We start from the raw sequence: 15,177 nt of genomic DNA on the forward strand, positions 1-15,177 counted from the left end.
TTTTAACTGGTTAATTGGAGATAAAAGTCTCATGGGTTTGTCTACCCAGGCTGGCTTTGAACTGCAATCCTCAGAACTCAACCTTCTGAGTAGTTAGGAGGAATTCAAAAGATAGGCATGCTATCAGCGACTAGGATTGGAACAGGAAACAAAAGGTTAAGGGATCAGATGAATCCCTCCCCCCTCCCACACACACACCTTTAAGGAACTTTCCCAGAAGTTCAACATTACATTTTATACCTCACTGGCCAGAGCCAGTGTCACATTGCTACCTTCACTGCAAGAGAGGCTTGGAAGTGTATTTGTAGTTGACTGTTTGCTTTTCCCAACAATGCTGGATTTCTTTAGATTAAAAAAAACTACAAGCTAGGGCTGGGAAGGAGGCTCAGTGGTACAGTAATTGCCTTGTATGCATGAGATCCTGGGTTTGAATCCTCAGCACCACATAAGCAGAAAAAGACAGAAGTGGCACTGTGGCTCAAGTGGTAGAGCACTAGCCTTGAGCTGAAGAGCTGAGGGACAGTGCCCAGGCCCAGAGTTCAGGCCCCATGACTGACAAAAATAAAAATAAAAAATACAAGATGGAGCCAGGTATCCATGGCTTATGCCTATAATCCTAGCTATTCAGGTGGCTGAGATCTAAAGCTCGTGGTTCAAAGCCATCCTAGGCAGAAAAGTCCTCATAAGACTCTTATCTCCAATGAATCACTAAAAAACCAGAAGTGGCACTGTGGCTCAAAGTGGCAAAGTGCTAGCCTTGAGCAAAAAAAAAGCTCAGAGACAGTGCTCAGGCCGAGTTCAAGCCCCACGACAGACCAAAAACAAACAAAAAACACATAAGCTGGAATAGAACTTGCAAGGAAAGAAATGAAAAACAGATTTCAGGAAGGAGGTCACATTGGGCAGAGTTGGGAGAAAGGGACCAATAGCTTCTTGTTACTTCAGACAAAGCCCAGTGTGGAATTGGGTGTTGGTGGCTCACACCTGTGATCCTAGCCACTCAGGAGGCTAAGACCTGAGCATTATGGTTTGAAGCCTCCACAGGAAAGTGTATGAGAGTCTTATCTGCAATTAACCACCAAAAACCCAGAAATGGAGCTGTGACTTTCATGGTAGAGCACCAGCTTTGAGTGAAAAAGCTAAAGGACAGTGCCCAGGCCTTGAGTTCAAGCCCCAGCACTAGCATGAAAGAATGAATTAGTAGTGCCATATGGTCAATACAAGATATATCCAATCCAGATTAGAATTTCAAGAACCAACCCCGAAATGCATACATGCTATGCAAAAGCAACGGATGGTGCGTCTTCGATGCTTGCACACGCTCCCGAGTGTGTACCTGTGCCTAATAAAAGACTATAGAGCTCATGTCTGACTGTCTCCGAATGCTTCCTTGCAGCAGAGTCAAGGCCCTGAGGCTGAGGTCCCTGCCACTGCCACGGGGAGGGACCTCTGCGTCCTCACACCCAGCAGCAGGGACACATCATCAAAACATGCATCCGGATCCTGTACCGGACCGCACCGAGAGCAGGTTCTTATGTGTTTGGCTGTTGGCATCGTCAGGATCTACACGGCAGTGTCTACACAGCGTTGACCCCAGGTGCTGCCCATCCCCTCCACTCACAGAGCTAAATCGATCCACTTGCTCCCAGCTTTTTCTGGGGGAAAAGCCGAGCCACCGGGTCTCCCTGCTCAACAAGCCGCACCCAAGCTGCACCTGGTGCCGCCCTCTATCGCCCTCTGCCGGTAAGGAGCGGACTCTGCCGCTACGCCGAGGCCGAAAAGCCGGGAGCTGCCAGAGTGCGCAGGCGCGCGAGCGCAGGTCGACGTCTACCTCCCGACCCCAGCCTGCTGACATTCTGCACATGCGCACCAAGTAGCGGCCAGCTGGGAGGGCTGGAGAAGACTGGTAACAAACGCGACCAAGGGAGGCAGGTGGCCGAAGGAGAGTGGTCCGGAGAGGAGCTGCCGGGAGTTTGTGCCCTAAAGGTCCGGGAACGTCAACGTTTGTCCCCCCCCCACCCCCGTGGCTTTGGAGCTGGGAATAGCGCCTTTGATTGGTTGATTGATCTCTTTAGGCTGGGGGCGTGACCTCAGGGGGCCTCGGGGCCGGGGTGACCCCGAGGCCTGCCATGGACCCGATGCCAGTTGTTTGTCCCCTGGTGGAGGACACCGAGTTTTCCGATGGCGGAGAGGAAGGGCCGGGGGTGGGCCGGATGGTGGGGGGGGTCGGTGAGGGGCCGGGCAGGTATAGGGGGTGACATGTCAGGATAAAGGATGGGGCGTCCTCCTACAACAGTGAGGATCCGGGTAGAACTTTCCTGGGGCGCCCTCCCGGGCCGCGACGCGTCCTGGTTGCATCTCCACTGTGTTTACAGGAAGAAGTGGGTTGTTTTTGTGGCCTGATGTGTGTCTCCCCCTCGTTCTAGGACATGACCCAGGGGATCCAGCAAGGCCATGGGGTCTCAGCATTCTGCCTTGGCCCGACCGCCCTCTTACCAGAAAAGGAGAGGAGAGGATGGGGAGGATTTGCTAGCCGATCCAGAGCAGGAAGAGGCCATCGCGCAGTTCCCCTACGTGGAGTTCACCGGGAGAGATAGCATCACCTGTCTGACGTGCCAGGGAACGGGCTACATCCCCACAGGTGAGACTCCCGAGTGATCAGGGAAGGGCTGGTTTCTCCAGCAAGTATCTCCCAAGGATTTCTCACACGCATCTTTCCCCAACAGCTCTTCTCCTAAAGAGGAGAAAAATAGACTGGCCTGAATGGAGCTAAGCTTGGCTGACTTGATTAACTTGGGCAGATTTCACAACTTCCACTGTTCTCCTGTGTTTGAGAACTCTTTCTGTTCATGGCTTGTGCACTTTCATTCCTCTCCCCTGGCCCTGTTCAGTGGGATAGTCATTTATGTTGTAGGATTTGTTGACAGGCATCTTTCTTTTTCTTTCCTCCCTTCCTTCCACCTTCCCTCCCCCATCTCCCTCCCTCCCTCCCATCACTCTCTCTCTCTCTCTCCCTCTCCCCCCCTCTTCCTCTCCCTCTCCCCCCTCTTCCTCTCCCTCCCTCTTCCTCTCCCTCCCTCCCTCCCTCTCTCTCCCTCCCTCCCTCACTCTCCCTCCCTCCCTCCCTCCCTCTCTCTCCCTCCCTCCCTTCCTCTCTCTCCCTCCCTCCCTCCCTCTCTCTCCCTCCCTCCCTCTCTCTCCCTCCCTTTCTCCCTCCCTCTTTCTCCCTCCCTCTTTCTCCCCCCCTCTCTCTTTGTTTTTGTTTCCTTTTGTGCCAACGCTGGAGCTTGAACTCAGGGCCTTGATGGGCCTATTTTTCTCTCAAGGCAGGTGCTCTACCACTTGAGCCACACCTCCAGTTCATCTTCTTGCTGGTTAATTGGAGATAAGAGTCTCATGGACTTCTCTGCCTGGGCTGGCATTGAACTATGATCCTCAGATCTGAGCCTCCTGAGTAGCTTAGATGATGAGACTGAGCCATTTAGCAAGCTACTCTGGAACCTTCTTTACCAGGAAGCAAAAGAATTATTAGCCGAAGGTATACACAGTGTGTCAGATATGGGGGAACACATGCACAGAAGTACAGACTGAATTCAGTAGAGGAATGCCTATTGCTAAATTGTCTTTCAGAAAGTCTTAACAGCTTAGATGGAGAGTCACAAAGTTTAGAGCTGGTAAGAACCTCAGAAAACATTGAAATCAAAACTTGGCTTTAGAAGAAACAGTAACCAGCGCCATGAGATAAAGCTGTGGTAAATTTCTCAGCTGCCTTGGAAGCACTGGTAGCTTTTGCACGATTTGTGGCACTCTCTGGGGGTTTTTTTTCCTTTCTTGTGTGTATGTGTGTATGAGTGCACATGCACATGCGTGTATGCACCAATACTAGGCTGTGCACTCAAGCCTTCTTGTCAAGACTGGCACTTTATCACTTGAGCCACACCTTTAATTCCAGCCTTTTATTAGTTAAGTAGAGACCAGAGTCTGTCAGATTTATCTCCCCAGGCTGGGAAGTGATCATCATGTCTCAGCTTCCTGAGTAGTTAGGATTATAGGTATGAACCACCAGTACCTAGCATCCTTTTATGATTGTTGTTCATTAGACTTAAAATTTGAGATTAATTTGTTTTTTGTTTTTGGGGGTTTTTGTGTCCATCCTAGGGCTTGAACCCAAGGCTTAGGTGCTGTCCCTGAGCATTTTTGCTCAAGGCTAGAACTCTATCACTTGAGTCACAGCTCCACTTCTGGCTTTTTGGTGGTTAATTGGAGATACAAGTCTCATGGACTTTCCTGCCCAGGCTGGGTTCCAACTGTGATCCTCAGATTTCAGCCTCCTGAGTAGCTAAGATTATAACTGTGAGCCACTGACACCTGGCCCAAGATAAATATTTTTGAAGCAATCACTCAGATGTTTGCTGTAGTGGGCTGCCGTAAGGTGGGGTGAGAAGGATTGTCCACACGTTGGAGCTACAAAGGGAGTGTTTGGTTCTTTTCTAGAGCAAGTCAATGAATTGGTGGCCTTGATCCCCCACAGTGACCAGAGACTGCGTCCTCAGAGAACGTAAGTTCCCTGCCTCCTACCTGTTAACTCGCTTCTGTTCCCAGTTCCTTCTTACATGTGTGAATGCCAGGTAATTCTTAGAAAATTGCATCTATCCTTGTAAAATGCCCTATTTCTTTCATTGCTATTTACCCAAGCAGGGAAAATAGCAATAAATGCTATCAATGTTCTGCCTCCATCACGAACTGGGGAAAGAAACTTGAGGCTAAACATGTCCTAAGGGCCCAATAAAGAGATGGGTGTCCTGGGAGGGAAGGAAATGTCTAGGAAAGGCACAGATGAGCTTCTCAGGGTGCAAACAATGTTTCCATGGGTTTAGAAAGACTTCTTGCCTTGTCTCTGGTTCCTGAGTCTTTGGACTCTGTTTGGACGCTCCTCTAGTTTTGAGTTTTATATTAACTTTTAACTGCTTCCAACCTTGATATCTGACTGCCCAGTTGGTCACATGCGTGTGTGCTTTACTGCAGTAAACAGTATGTCCTTCTGTCGGTCCTGCTGTGTCTCCTGGCATCCGGTCTGGTGGTCTTCTTCCTGTTCCCACATTCAGTCCTTGTGGACGATGATGGCATCAAAGTGGTGAAAGTGACATTTAACACACAGGACTCCCTTGTGATCCTCGCCATCACGGTATAACACTGGCTCTCTCTTTCTCTGTTGAGCACTTTCCAATCTAAGATCCAGGATGTTTTTCACCCTTGTTTCCTTCCTTGCCCTGATACAGGCCACACTGAAGATCAGGAACTCCAACTTCTACCCTGTGGCTGTGACCAGTCTGTCCAGCCAGGTTCAGTACATGAACACAGTGGTTGGCACACATGTGACTGCTAATGCGTCTCTCATCCCCCCGCGGAGTGAGCAGCTGGTAGGTGTTGCTTTCTGGGTCCCTGCCCCTAAGCCTACAGTGAGAGGAGGAAGAAAGAAATGCCATAGTCTGCCTGTTTGTTTTTTTTCCCTTTTCCTCTCCTCATTTGCACTTGAGAAAGATCTGATGGGCTCTGAAATTACGAGCAGTTGTTCACATATGCATATATGGGGGGAAATGGCATCTAACTATTTGGGGAACAATATTGTTTGTAAGAAAAAACAGGCCTGCCATGATGTGCCAGAGAGATGCTATATTCAGTCTAAGGGTCATTAGCCTATCAAAAGCAAAGAGATTGGAAGTATTTATTAGAGGCTCTGTGGACTGTCATGGGAGTCTTAGGGACATATTTACACATTTTGTAAATTATCTCAGGCCTGTGGGTTTCAGGCCTATAGTGCTGCACCATGCGAAGCCTGTTTCACTGCTGATGGATGCCATTGCCTTTTTTCCAGGTGAATTTCACAGTGAAGGCTGAGATGGGAGGACCCTATTCCTATGTATAGTAAGAACAATGCTTGTTTATGTGTGCTCTTGACCAGAGGAAAAGATTGGGAGCTCTGTTCAATTAACTGAGGCCTGACCCTCCTGGCCTAAATACCCAGCCTTTGGTACCATAGGCTCCCTAGCTTTATTTATCTAGAGATTCTTTTAGAACAGATATCAACTCACAGGAGAATGAATTCCCAAAAGAGAATGTTATGCCACTAGAAACATTACTGGGCCATAGTGTTCCTGGTTTTTGTTGTTGATTTTAATCAGTCACAGGGTTTGAACTCAGGACCTGGGTGCTATTCCTGAGCTTTTTCACTCAAAGCTAGAGCTCTGCCACTTTGAGCCATAGCACTACTTCTGGTTTTCTGGTAATTGATTGGAGATAAGAGTCTCATGGACTTTCCTGACTGGCTCCTGAGTAGCTAGGATTATAGGTGTGAGCCACTGGTGCTCAGCTGTTCATGGGTTTTAAAAAGAAAAAAAAAAAAAGCTAGGTTCCAGTGGCTCAAGCATACGCCTATAATTGTAGCTACTCAGAAGCCTGAGGTCTGAGGATTATAGTTTGAATCCAGCCAGAGCAGGGAAGTCCATGAGACTCTTATCTACAATAAACTACCAGAAAAGTCAGAGGTGGAGCTATGGCTCAAGTGGTAGAGCTCCAGACTTGAGCAAAAGAAGCTCAAGGACAGCACCTAGCCCCTGTCTTCAAGCCCCAGGACAGGCAAAACAAACCAAAACAAAAAACACCTCATCCTGATGCAGAAAAAATGACATTTGTGGCCGACAACTAGCAGACCAGCCAGTGCTTGAGTCAGAGGGTGGGTCCCAGGGAGAAGAGGTGCCACAAAGACACTAGCAGGGGAACTCCATCCTCTTTCTACTGATCCTCTTGGATTCAAAGTCACCGTGTCCATATTCACTGTTTGGCAGCTTCTTCTGTACAGTTCCGGGTATCCTGGTACACAACATCGTGATCTTCATGAGGTATGTCTCTTGGTTCCCTCTCCTGGTGACCTTGAAGTGGACCTATACTACCAGGTCCTGTGGGCTTACATCATTTCCCCAGTGCCTTACAGCACACATGCCCAAGACCCTCAGGATGCTTCCTGTGTGGAGTCCATGTTCACAAGTCACTGACTTCCTAGTCGAGCATGCAGTTTTCTCCATGAAAGAGTCTAAACACATAGCGAGCCCCTTACAGTCCTAGTGAGACCTGGGCAGAGCTTTCTCAGGGTGTACATAGAGGGCGTGTGACCAGTTGTACACACATTACCACGTTATGGACCTTTTCAGGTTATGCTTAGGACTGTTAGCTTTTCAGGTGACAGGCTCTGCTATAGACATTTGAAATATAAGGATTCTTAGGAGTATTGACATTTGGGATCAGACAGTTCTTCCTTGTAGAATACATTTCTGTACATTGTAGGATGTTTAATGGCATTCTAGTTTCTTCCTACTAGCTGGTAAGACTCCTCACCCTCAGCCTTCCTCAATTGTAATAATTCAAAGTACTTCCAGATATTTCCAGAAGTCCCCTATGGGTAAAGTGATCCCTGGTAAGAACCATTTATTTAGAAAGTCACCTATGACACCACATCTTTAGCCATGGAAAGAGCCTCTATCCTCCAGATAATATAAATGTGAAGATACATGCCTGGGGTCCAGATGGGTGTTGGGGCTTGGACTTACAGGAAACTCTTTGGGTGATTTTTCTTGTTGATTTTATCTCTTGGTTTTCTTTTCCCTAGGACTTCAGTGAAGATTTTGTATATTGGCCTCACAACCCAGAGCTCCCTGGAGACACATCACTATGTGGACTGTGGAGCGAATTCCACAGTTGTGTAGCACGTGCTCTTGGCCAAAGTAACTGTGGTAGTAGCCAGCACCTGTTCCCAGGGCCCCAGCTCTGTGCCAGCTGTACATTGCATGAGTAGAGAAGGAATCGGTTCTCTCAAGTCCCAGCAAACAGCCTCCTGCCACACGGGGGCAGCGGCTCTTAACAACACCAAGTACATTTCTCACAATCAGCAGGAACACAACCCAGTGCCTAGTTTATACCAAGCAAATAGCACTCAATAAAAGTTTGAAGATTTTAATTCAGGTCTTTTTGCAGCTGTTCTTAAGCATTGCAAGCTAAAATCATAGCAGGGTCTAGGTGGTCAGACTAGAGGTATATGGAGGGAGGTCTATAGATATAGCTGAGGCCACAGCCATGCCTGATCTGCGAGGAGAGCACAAACTCACTCAGTATGGGCACTTGTTTTTCCTGTTCCCTAGGAGCGTTTTTGTTTTTTTTTTTCCTGTGTGTGTGCGTGTGCGTGCATGCATGCATGCACGTGTACATGCTGGTACTGGGGCTTGAGCTCTCCTTTGGCTCTTTCACTCACACCACTTCAGCCACATCTGGCTTTTTGGTGGCTAAGAATCTCATAGATTTGTCTGCCTGGTCTGGCTTTGAACCAATATTCTCAAATCTCAGGCTCCTGAGTAGGATTATAGGCATGAGCCATAAATGCCCAGCTCCCAGAATATTTTTAAAACAACAGTTGTGCCAGGAAAGGTGACTCCTGCCTGTACTCCCAGCAACTTAGGAGGCAGTGGTGGGAGAATTTCAAGTTTGAGGCCAGACTAGACAAAAGATAACAATACCGTCTCAAACAATTAAAAGGTAAAATCTAAAAGGGCTTGGAGCATAACCCAAATGGTAGAGTCCTTACATCACACCTTGGCTCAGTCCCCAGTACTGAAAAATACAAAAACAAAAAGGTAAAGGATTTTCTTTCCATTAGAAAGATAATGTTTCTACTAAGAGTTTATGTAAGGCTTGATTCTCTCCATCCATCAGCAGGAACTTGGTTTGGAGATGTGATAGAAAAATAAACTCTGCTTTTGATTCATCTCTGTCTCCTGGGCCCTGATGGGTTCATAGTTCTGGGGAATCAGAACATGGCTGCCTAAGTGCACATGATGCACTTTGGGGAGGGAAGAGAAAAGAGTAAACACATGGTGTCTACCTATCTGAGCACCTGTTAGAACAACACAAGGCTGCCCTGGTGCTCTTCCCAAATAGAGCATGCAGCACCCCTTAGAGGTCTAAAGAGGTAGGGCAGAGATGCCCAGTGTGAGAAGCTACTTACCTAAGAGGAATTCGCCTCCAGCCCCATCTGACTTTACTCCTGAAAATCTGGTTAGAAGGGGATTTTTGTTTGTTGGTTTGTTTTTTAGAAAGATTTCTTGATGGGGCACTGGTGGCTCATGCCTGTAATCCTAGCTACTTAGGAGGCTACGATCTGAGAATTGTGGTTCAAAGCCTGACCAGGAAAGTGTGAGACTCTTATTTCCAATTAACTACCAAAAGCCAGAAGTAATCTGTTACTCAAGTGGTAGAGTGCTAGCCTTGGGCAAGAGAAACTCAGGGATAGTACCCAGACCCTGAATTCAAGCCCCAGGACCAGCATACACACAAAAAAAGTACTTCCACTACATCCAGTGTCTGAGACAGGAGCGTGGGTTGCAGTTGTAAGAGGGCAGAGAACACAGAAGCTTGAGTGGTCAGGTGCGAGATGGACTCTAGCATTCCACAGAGGCTTCGAGAAACACCAGCAGAGCAGCGTAGGATGGCAGGGCCTATACATTAGGTAATGTCCTCATTCTCTTAGCTTGGCTTTTTGCTACTTGCTTAATGTTTGCTCTGCAAACATGCCAGGTTTTATGACTGGCTGACAGTAGCCATGATCGAGTTGCTCCATAGCAGGGTCGAACACTGGCGTCCCAGAGTTAGCTGAGCTATGTGATGTGTGCACAGCAGTGGTGACAGTGACCAGTGATAAAGAAGCAGCAGCTCCCATTGCCAAGGGTGTTGCTCTTGGTTTTATCATGGGGGCTATCAATTCTTGAACAACAACAAAAATAAATCTAGCATTTTCTCTTAACAGTCCTGCAGATTAGAAAGGAGAGTAGTGGATTCATGCGTGACTTCATTACCATTGTTTTTCCAGCAGATTGCAATGAGGAATGTGCCTTGGAGGTGAGGCTTTGCTGGAGATTGTGTCTGGGTTCCAGCGACTCACCCCTATAATCCTAGCTAGTCATGAAGCTGAGATCCGAGCATCACAGTTCAAAACCAGCCCAGGGTAGTCAACTCTAAGAGACTCTTATCTCCAGTTAACCACCAAAAAGCTGGTGTGGTTGAAGTGGTAGAGTGCCGGCCTTGAGTGGAAAAAGACAAGTGAGAACATAAGGCCCGGAGTTCAAGTCCCAATGCCAGCACAAAAACAAAAATAGAACAACTATTGAGAGCCTGGTGTATGCCAAAGATTGCAATTTCTGTTGTGTTTTGTCCAAAGTTGAAGCTAGAAGTTTGTAAGTCCATCACAAGCCTTTCATGCTCATCAGACCTACATTGCCTCCACCAGCTATTTGGCAGCCCTGCCCCACGGTAGGACTGCCGAGATCTCTAGGTCACTTGTACAACAATTTACTCATACAGTCAGCCTATTTGCTAAAAGCTCTGCATCCATCAATAGGACTTTGATTTTTGCCTAGGCAGAATAGTCATTCTTTCCCATTATAAATATAATTCTTGCCGGGCTGGTAGTTTCTACCTAGAATCCTACACAGGAAGCTGAGATCTGAGGATCCAGAGTCGAAAGCCAGCTAGAGAGTGCTCTCAGACTGGTAGAGTCTTATCTCACAGTTAACCAGTAAAAATCTCCAAGTAGAGCTGTGGCTCAAATGTAGAGCACCAGCCTTGACCAAGAAAGCTAGGGGACAGTGTCCAGGCCTTCAGTTCAGGTCCAGCACTGGTACAAAAAATAAAATAAAAATAAATAATTCATTCCTCATTACCTTGTTGGCACTCCTTTACAGTTCTGTTCTTTTAGTTGTTTAGTGGGTGACTCTATTTCACAAATTATCCTTTCATTTACTGTGAATCCAGAGGACTGGAGAGGAAGGTGAGTCTTGCATGGAGTTCAGGCAGCTGGCTCTTAGCGTACAGCCTTTTGACGCCAGATACTTTCATAGAGAGGAGGAAATATTAAGACTGGAAAAGTAACCTGATAGAACCCTCATGTCTAGCCACCCCATTCACTCATCCTGCTGGCACGGAAATTTGACAGGTTCTGACCAGAGAGACCCTCTGCATAAGCAGTCTGGGGGATTAGCCATGATTCTGGTTAGGACTAAGCAACAGTAGCTAGTACAGCACTGTCAAGCAGGATGTACTTTCCAACTTCACCTTAGGTGCAAGGCTTTGTGTTCCATGCCCCCACCTGGAATTCTTCTGCATCCAGATGTGTCCTTTAGAGATCCTTGTGTTAAAAGCTTGGTCCCAGGATGATGTTATGAGAAGGTACTGGAACTTAGATTGGGCCTAGAGGGAGATCTCTCCATCCAACCCTGGGAACACTTGCTATTATTTGCAGGTTTTACTGGGCATTCAGGAAGTGGATGGGATGCAAGGGGTCAGCCATGTGCACCATCTCTTGCAGATGTCTAAGTGGTCACAACCTACTGGATTTGTGTATTCTAAGTAGGAAGCTCTAACCTAGAAGGAAGCAGCCTTGAATTGACAGGTTGGAACCATCCATCTCTTTAGCACCACCTACTCATTTAGGGCAGGTTTCACAATCATCTCCTTGCTCACCCCTCTCACTGGGTAGAAGGGTTGTTTACTTTTTAATTATGAAATATCTAGTCCCTTTTTTTTTTTTGAGTGGGGGGCAATCCTGGCACTTGAACTCTGGGCCTGGGTGCTGTTCCTGAGGTTTTGTGCTCAAGGCTAGCCCTCTATAACTTGTACCACAGCTCCACTTCCAGCCTCTTCTGGTAACTAATTGGAGATAAGAGTTTCACAGACACCACACACCTGCCCCCCCCCCTCCTGCCAAGGCTGCCTTTGAACAATGATCCTCAGATAATAGCTTCCTGAATAGCTAGGATTATAGGTGTGAGTCACTGGCACCCTGCTAAACTACCTAGTCTTAACTGTATATCTTCATTGATCATGGTTTTATTTTACCACAAATTGGTCCTTTTAAGATACACTTCATTTAACTTGGGGCTGGGAAGGTGGCTCAGAGGTAAAGTGCTTGCCTTGCATGCCAGAGGCCCTGGGTTCAATTCCTCAGCACCACATAAGCAAAAAGCAAAAAAAAAGATACACTTCATTTAACTTAAGTTTACATCAGAAATTGGGCGTTGATATACACAAATCCAATTTTAAAATCTTCTGGTAATGTTTATTGTTTCTTGAATAGAAAATCCATCAATTTTCATCTTAAAGGAATGGGAGAAAGAGAGAGAAAGGGGTAGAAAAGTTCATGACTCTTAGTTTGTCTTCTGTGCCAGACAGCTTTGGAAGTTTGTTTTACGAAGTATTGCTGTCATGGATTCTAACTGGTTTCCTGTCTCTTATCCATGATACATCTTTGCCACCATGGCCCTCTAGTGGAAAAGTGAATAGCTTGCTTATCGCTGACACACATATTCAAGGTATTGGAAAGCAAGGGACACCAGGTGGGAGGGAAAATGGGAAAACTGATTTATTTACTTATTTACTTATGGGAGCTTGAACTCAAGGCCTAGGCACTTCCCTTAGTTTTTTTGCTCAAGGCTAGTGCTCCTAACCACTTGAGCCACATCTCCACTTCTATTTTGGGGGGGGGGTTGGGGGGTTGCTGATTAATTGGAAATATCTTAGGACCTCATGGCCTTTCCTGCCTAGGATGGCTTCAAACCTTAATCCCCTAATCATAACCCTCTGTCAGTTCCTACAGTACCCAGAAGAGGCTGTTCATTCTTTTTGTGTGTGTGTGTGTGGGGGGGGGGGGTTTGGTCGTGGGGCCTGAACTCTGGGTCTGGGCGCTGTCCCTCAGCTCTTCAGCTCAAGGCTAGTGTGCTCTACCGCTTGAGCCACAGCACCACTTCCAGTTTTTTTCTTTTTGCTTATGTGGTGCTGAGGAATCGAACCCAGGGCCTCAGGCATGCAAGGCAAGTGCTCTTCCACTGAGCCAACTTCCCAGTCCCGAGGCTGTTCATTCTTAAGTCTGGTTCATTCAGAGGAGGTATGTAGAAGCTTTCAGAGTAGTTCCAGGAAGCCAGCGTGGGACCAAGAGAGATAAGACAGCAGCACAAAAAGAAAAAACAAACAAACAGGAAAAGGCCAGAGAACCACATCTGTGCCTGTAGAATCAAGGACTAATGCAAAACAAGAACAAAGCAACATCCATGTGTACTTTCCAATAATTTTTTTAATTTTTTCATATCAATTGATGTTTTAAAAAATACAGAGGTGTTTGACACAGAATAGCACCATTGTATAGGACACATAGTTCCTGTGCCCAGCACCTGTTGGAGGGGGGCGGGGTCTTCTGGCCTGGGCTGTGGGCAGTCACTCAGGGGGGTGTTTGACTCACATCAGTTAATTTCCTGCCTCTGCTTCGACCCAAAGGTCGTACAGGAAGACAATAAATAAATAGAACACCGAGATTTTTATTTTGCAGTCTGCCCAGTTCAGGTCTCTTAGAAAGAGGGGGAGAATAGTTGAAACTGTGAAGTTGGGATGAATGGACATCGGTCAGGTCAGCCATTCAGTGCAGAATCCTAGGGTGACTGAGATTGGAAAGTACTTAGGTCCTTTGGGTTTGCAATGGATTGTTTTTTTGTGGTTTTTTTTTTTTTTTGTTTTTCCTTGATTCGGGTTTTACAAGAAGCAGACAGGTCCTATGTCCACACCAAATTCCTGCTCAGGCCCTCCAATGTCCATGGGTGCAATGTCAATGATGGGGAGGCGTGAGGTCTTCTGTGACCGGTACTCGATGACAGTCTTGCCCCACTTACCAGTGTGTTTCTAGGGACAAAGAGAGAGCACGTTACTCAGTCGATGCATTGCAATCCAGTGCTGGCTGCTTGGGATACCCAAAATCAGCCACCACAATGTGTGAACCATAGTGGATGCGCCCCCAGACACTTGCAGGGCTTGTCAAAATCTCCAGTGTCTGTCTCTCCTCTACTTTCCTGCTTCTCTCCCATGGTAAGCTCCCATGGTGATCTTCAAATCTCTCTCTCTTTTCCTCCCTCCCTTCTTCCTTCCCTTCCTCCTTCCCTCTTTCCCTTTTTCTTCCCTTCCCTCCCACCCCCTCTTCCCCTCTCACATGCCCATACCATTACATAAGCACTGTCACAGGAGTGGCTAAGCATGTTGCATAGGGCCTTCTTTCTCCTGAGCCAGGACACTCATAGAACACTATGTAGCTTTCCCTCACCTGCCAACTCATCTCAGGATGCCCCTCCCACTCAAGCCTCTGATCATCCCTTCACTCTAGGAGCAGGACTGACCCATAGTCCTAGGCAAGCCAGACCCTGAGCAGAGAGAGGTCCAGACACCCTCACTCACCGTGCAGCCATCCTTCAGGGCAGTGTATGTGAACCTGCTGTTGCCCTCAGCCCTCATCTCTACATCATTGGAGCCCTGGATGAGCAAGGCCTTCTTGAGGTTGCCAGCTACTTCATCCAGGTAGGCAATGCTGTTCTTGCAGTGGTAGGTGATGTTCTGGGAACCCTCGGTGGACAGCAGGCGCAGGAAGGTCATCTGGACATTGGCGGTGTTGGGAGCCAGGTTGTCATCTCCATAGCTGAACTATAGGGACAGAAAGCCAGGGTGTCAGACCTGGGAGCCAGAACTGGTGGAGATCAGGGACTACAGGTATGCTAGCTGTTCAGGGCTCCTCAGAGCTTGAAGATGGTGCAGGGGTGGCAGAGAGCTGGAAAGACATTTCTGCTTTCAGGAAAAGGAGAAAAAACTCAAATGGATTTCTGGATTTCTTTTCTAACTCTAAATGGGGGGTGGGGGGTTACTTGTCCTCTTCTCCCCTTCCTCTCAAGCGGTGGAGAATATGAAGGAGATAGCTAAAAACATCCAAGGAGAAAGAAGAGAAAGTTCAAGCAGTCAGTTCAGACAGAAACACCCAGACACTCACATGGAAGCCACCATTGATGGTTTCTCCAAACCAGATGTGTTTCTTCTCCTTGCTCTTGCTGCTCCACCAGTTCTTCTTGGGCACACTTGCTGGGTTGGGGTAGACGCAGGTCTCGCCTGTCTCCATGTTGCAGAAAACCTTCATGGCATCCAAGGTACAGCCCTGGTTGGGGTCAATCCAGTAGTCTCCTGCAGGGGAGAGTTGGGACTCCATCAGTCTCAGAGTCAAAGGCCAAGGAAGGCTGAACTGGGCTGGCCAGGAATGTTGAGGGGCCACAGAAA

At 47.4% G+C, this 15,177-nt stretch overlaps 2 protein-coding genes across 4 annotated transcripts in view; one reads left to right on the plus strand and one right to left on the minus strand.

Annotated features, from left to right (window-relative positions):
- The first annotated feature begins 1,849 nt into the window (after window positions 1-1,849).
- On the plus strand, window positions 1,850-7,850 carry Tmem106c (transmembrane protein 106C). 2 transcript variants are annotated; one of them, XM_070039817.1, is made up of 8 exons: window positions 1,850-1,986; window positions 2,427-2,641; window positions 4,495-4,558; window positions 5,026-5,185; window positions 5,280-5,420; window positions 5,876-5,925; window positions 6,846-6,899; window positions 7,664-7,850. In XM_070039817.1, the coding sequence occupies exons 2-8, from the start codon at window positions 2,455-2,457 to the stop codon at window positions 7,758-7,760; spliced, it is 753 nt and encodes a 250-aa protein (XP_069895918.1). In that variant the 5' UTR covers window positions 1,850-1,986; window positions 2,427-2,454; the 3' UTR covers window positions 7,761-7,850. The 2 variants fall into 2 exon arrangements, with proteins under 2 accessions (XP_069895918.1, XP_069895928.1); XM_070039827.1 differs by lacking the exon at window positions 1,850-1,986 and adding an exon at window positions 2,151-2,204.
- A 5,421-nt stretch (window positions 7,851-13,271) lies between these two features.
- Window positions 13,272-15,177, minus strand: part of Col2a1 (collagen type II alpha 1 chain) — a 34,114-nt gene continuing 32,208 nt past the window's right edge. For both annotated transcript variants that reach the window (XM_070034943.1, XM_070034933.1), the window contains 3 exons: window positions 14,897-15,084; window positions 14,314-14,556; window positions 13,272-13,767 (listed from right to left, as the gene is read on the minus strand). In XM_070034943.1, the coding sequence (XP_069891044.1) occupies window positions 13,621-13,767; window positions 14,314-14,556; window positions 14,897-15,084 (578 nt within the window). In that variant the 3' untranslated portion in view covers window positions 13,272-13,620. The remainder of the gene's footprint in view (window positions 13,768-14,313; window positions 14,557-14,896; window positions 15,085-15,177) is intronic.

This window comes from Dipodomys merriami, unplaced genomic scaffold (assembly GCF_024711535.1).
Source record: "Dipodomys merriami isolate MVZ:Mamm:240054 unplaced genomic scaffold, mDipMer1.0.p SCAF_10, whole genome shotgun sequence".
Taxonomy (NCBI): domain Eukaryota; kingdom Metazoa; phylum Chordata; class Mammalia; order Rodentia; family Heteromyidae; genus Dipodomys; species Dipodomys merriami.